The sequence below is a fragment of the Condylura cristata genome, unplaced genomic scaffold, assembly GCF_000260355.1.
Source record: "Condylura cristata isolate star-nosed mole 26May11 unplaced genomic scaffold, ConCri1.0 scaffold00028, whole genome shotgun sequence".
NCBI lineage: Eukaryota > Metazoa > Chordata > Mammalia > Eulipotyphla > Talpidae > Condylura > Condylura cristata.
The window spans coordinates 18,128,498-18,132,239 of record NW_004567129.1 but is presented as its reverse complement, the minus strand read 5'-3'; the positions used below and the strand labels follow the sequence as shown (position 1 = coordinate 18,132,239).

Sequence of the window (3,742 nt, the reverse complement as noted above, 5' to 3'; positions counted from 1 at the left end):
GGCGACGACCATGGGCAGTGTCTTGGACAAAGGCCACGGCGGGCCAAAGTGGCTCAGGTGGCCAGTGATCAGCCTGGCCAGCCCAGGGATCACAGCAGCCAGAAGTCAGCCCACCCTCCTTCCCATCCCACCCCATGCCACCCCCGGGCACCCTGCTCCACAGAGGCTTCACACACCCAGCATCTGGCATCCGTCACTTACTGCCTAGGCTCCAGCTGCAGGGCCACCAGTTCCTTCACCAGAGAGGTTGAGGGGTGTCCATGGCCTGAGGCCCCAGCCCTGGGCAGCCTCTGAAACTTCCCCTCTGCCCCTCCCGCCGGGAGGACCTCAATCCTCACTGGTCCAGGGCCCATTCGTCCTGCTTCGCCCCACCCGATGACCTGTAACCTACACGTCCTCTAGCCACGAGGCCACTTCAGAGGGCCTGATGGAGGCACCCAGGGAAAAGGCCTGGGCGTGCCCCTCAGCCATCTGTGCCTCTGCACCACACGAGACGGGGCGGCACACACTCTCCTCAGCCAGCCGCCGACGCCTCCTCAAGCTGCACTTTTTCCTCCCTGGCCCAGCAGCTCCCAGACAGATCTCACTTCCTTCTCATGCACCACTGAGTTCAGCCTTGAAGACAAGAGAGGCATGTCCTGTAGGCTGGGTGAAACCAGCCTGTGTGAAGTCAAAGGCACAGGTGACGGCCTGGGAGGACTCCAGACCTGGCATTTCTCTGGAACATGTGGGTCACCACACAGAAATGCCCTGACTGGGGTCAGCCTGGACCCCTTGAAAGGCACAGTGCAGGCCTTCGTGGCTAGAATCTACCTTGCTGGCAGTAGTGGAATATGAGGCTGGGTAGGCCTCGGGGGCTGGCGAGACCTTCAGCACCCAGTCTAGCCCACCCTGAGCTCAACCACGTGACATCCAGGGAAGGCTTGCCCAGCCTCTGGCTGCGTACCTCAGTGGCAGCTCTCATAAGGGGCTTTCAGTTTAGTATTAACTGAGCAGCTCCTAGATGCCAGGATCTGGGCCGCATGCTGCAGGCAGGGGCAGTGAGGTCTAATCCTTAAAAGTTCGGCTTAGTGAAGTCAATGAGGAACAAACCTATAAACAGTGGCAGTATGCGAGTCCTAAGAGATTTAATCATAATAAGCCCTGGGGCTAGGGGTATGCCAAGAAGGGAAAGTCAGAGAAGGCTTCCTGGAGGTAGTGGCATTTGAGCTGAAGTTGGAAAGCAAAAGGAACCACCATGCAAAAGCGTATTTGTGTGACTCTGTGGTGTGTGTGTATGTTTGTGTGTGTCTGTGTCTACAGCTAGTTCTTTATGGCCAGGGCGTAAAAGGCAGGCAGGAGGGGCTGACAAAGCCTACCACACAGGATCCACAGGGCAATCAAAGGAGCTGTGTCCTAGATTGCAGAAGGCAGAGGGATTCGTGCTGGGGGACGACATGAATGGCGCTCTGTGAACGAAGCATCAGCCAGCCAGGTAGCAGTGTGAGGCTGGGTTTCTGAAGGGGCTGTGGGTCGTGAAAGGCCCGAGCAAGGAGAGCAGTCGAAGCCCGTTGCCACATCCTGACTTGAGTTCTTAAGGCCCAGAGTCAAACTGGCTTTGGGTGAGCACGAGCCAGCGCCAGCCACCTCCCCGCGAGACGGCGTTTCGCCTGGAGGCGAGTGGGCACTGGCTAGCGAGCATCCAGAGGAGGTATGGGCCAGAGCCCTGGGGACAGGCCCTAGGGGTGTCTGAATGGCCACCAGCGCGAGTCCAGCCACAGAGGAAGTCAGAGTTTGCTCTGGGAAGTGCTCAGGTCCTGTTTCTCGCTCTGGGGCCAGGTGATGGTTTAACCCTTTCACTAGGCTAAAGGAGGCTCTTACCAGCGGAATCACCTTCTCTTCTTCCCTGCATCTCGTCTGTAATCTCTGGTAACAGGTCTCAGGGGTGGTCCGGAGATAAACTAAGGTTAAAAATACACATTTGTGGCTCAGTTTACTCTGTCTGTGGCTTGGAGGAGAAAGCCAGACCAGGGGTAGGGGTGGGGGGAGGAGAGGAAAGCGCTGGGCAAGACGTGAAGGGGATCCCCCCTCACTGCGTCTCACAGCAGGTGACAGACCGGGATCAGCAGTGTGACAGGTATCTGGACCGCCGTCTGCGACTTCCTGTCCTTTCCCATGCCACAGTCCACGGGGCCCATCATGAGTCTGCACGGGCCACTCACAGAGAGCTAACACAGGGCTGGTGCAGGGTGGCTGTGTCCAGGTTCTGTCCCTCCACCCTCCCTTACATACTAGAAAAGCCCAGGGGAAAGCAGTTGGGAAAACAAAAGCCAGGTTTTTCTTGAGGAGGGACCAGAAGCTCCCAGATTCTGTCCGCCCCTGGGAAGAGGACTGAGTTAATATGGGGAAACAACCCCGCGGCAAGAACCCCACTCCGGCCCCAAGGCCAGCTCACCTATCAAGTCAACAGACACGTCCATGTTCCTCGTGATCCAGTCAAACCACTCGGTCAGAACCACGTAGTCTACTTCAGGCATCCTCCCACTGCAATGAGAGTGAAAAGCGTTTTAGTCACCCAGGAGAAGGCTCCAGGCTGCACAGGGAGAGGCAGGTTTTCACTGCGAGGGCCCTCCCCAGGGCCCGGCGCACCCACATGCCGGGACAAGGCGTGCTGACCAGGCCCCTGACCGCCTCTGACCACCAGCGCCTGGGGACACATAATAGCCCGGTGCAGCAAGTGCCGGGGGAATTCAGGCGGGACTCCCCAAGCAGAGAAAGGGCTTCGCAGCCTGTCCCCCAAAACAGACACAGCACTCAGGCCGGGAGGCGGAGCAGGACAGTAATATCACACCTAGAGATGTACTGAGCGGGCATAATCACAGATGCTCACCGTAGTGCCTCTTAGCATCAAGAAAAATGAAACCCTGGTCCAGCCACATAACAGAAAGCTGCGCTGAATCTGCAAGCAGCTCTGAACGGCGGCATCTACCAACACGGGAAAGGCTCACCGCCTAGAGTTCAATGAAAACAAGCCGGATGTGAGGCTGTGCGCCTGGCCCAGCTCCAGTTTCAAGAGTGTGTCCTCCCACTTTGAAAAGAGTGGAGGGCAACACCCCAAATGTCAACGGCAGAGAAACGCTGACGGGCAGACGCGTGAAAACAAAAGCCACTTGCCTCAGCAGGAAAAGGGGGTTATGGTGAGAGCAAACACAGGAACTCAACATTAGTGGTCTGGGGCAAACAGTCCTACACACCTCAGCACCTTCTAAGGGCTCACTGTGTGAGCGGCAGCGGGTGTTCCTTCGATGCCCTGGGTCACCAAGAAAAGGTGCAGTGAGGCTCTGGGCCTGCCTCCTGCTGGAGAAGGGACCAGAAAACCACCGTCCCAGATCATTAAAGCTAAAGCCTCAGCCACCAGGGGTGCTTGCTGGTGGATGCTACTCTGGTCACTGGCCAATGACAAAGGGACAGGTCACTCTCGGGCCCGTCCAGCTCACGCTGAGGTTTGGCCCAGAGACGGGGACAGTGAGACAAAGAGCTCCTCCCAGCCCCACGTTCCTCCTTCCAAATTTTCGAGCTCTGAGGGGCCCGGCCCGGCCCGGCCCCGGGCAGCAGAGTGGGTGACACTCCCCGGGCCTCTTGTCCTTCACCAGAGTCTGCTGTCCTGTCCAGGGTGCTTACCAGAACAGGGGCTACCGGGGGGAAGAGGCCTCCTTTCACGAGCCAGTCCTCATAAAGGTGGTGAATAGCGCCCAGGTATTCC

General features: G+C 58.0%; 1 protein-coding gene across 1 annotated transcript in view; it reads right to left on the bottom strand.

Annotated features, from left to right (window-relative positions):
• TK2 (thymidine kinase 2, mitochondrial) overlaps positions 1-3,742 on the bottom strand; it is a 13,454-nt gene that overhangs the window by 2,932 nt on the left and 6,780 nt on the right. The window contains exons 4-6 of the mRNA XM_012730789.1: positions 2,435-2,523; positions 1,808-1,940; positions 1,620-1,626 (exon numbers count right to left, since the gene is read on the bottom strand). Of these exons, the coding sequence (XP_012586243.1) occupies positions 1,620-1,626; positions 1,808-1,940; positions 2,435-2,523 (229 nt within the window). The remainder of the gene's footprint in view (positions 1-1,619; positions 1,627-1,807; positions 1,941-2,434; positions 2,524-3,742) is intronic.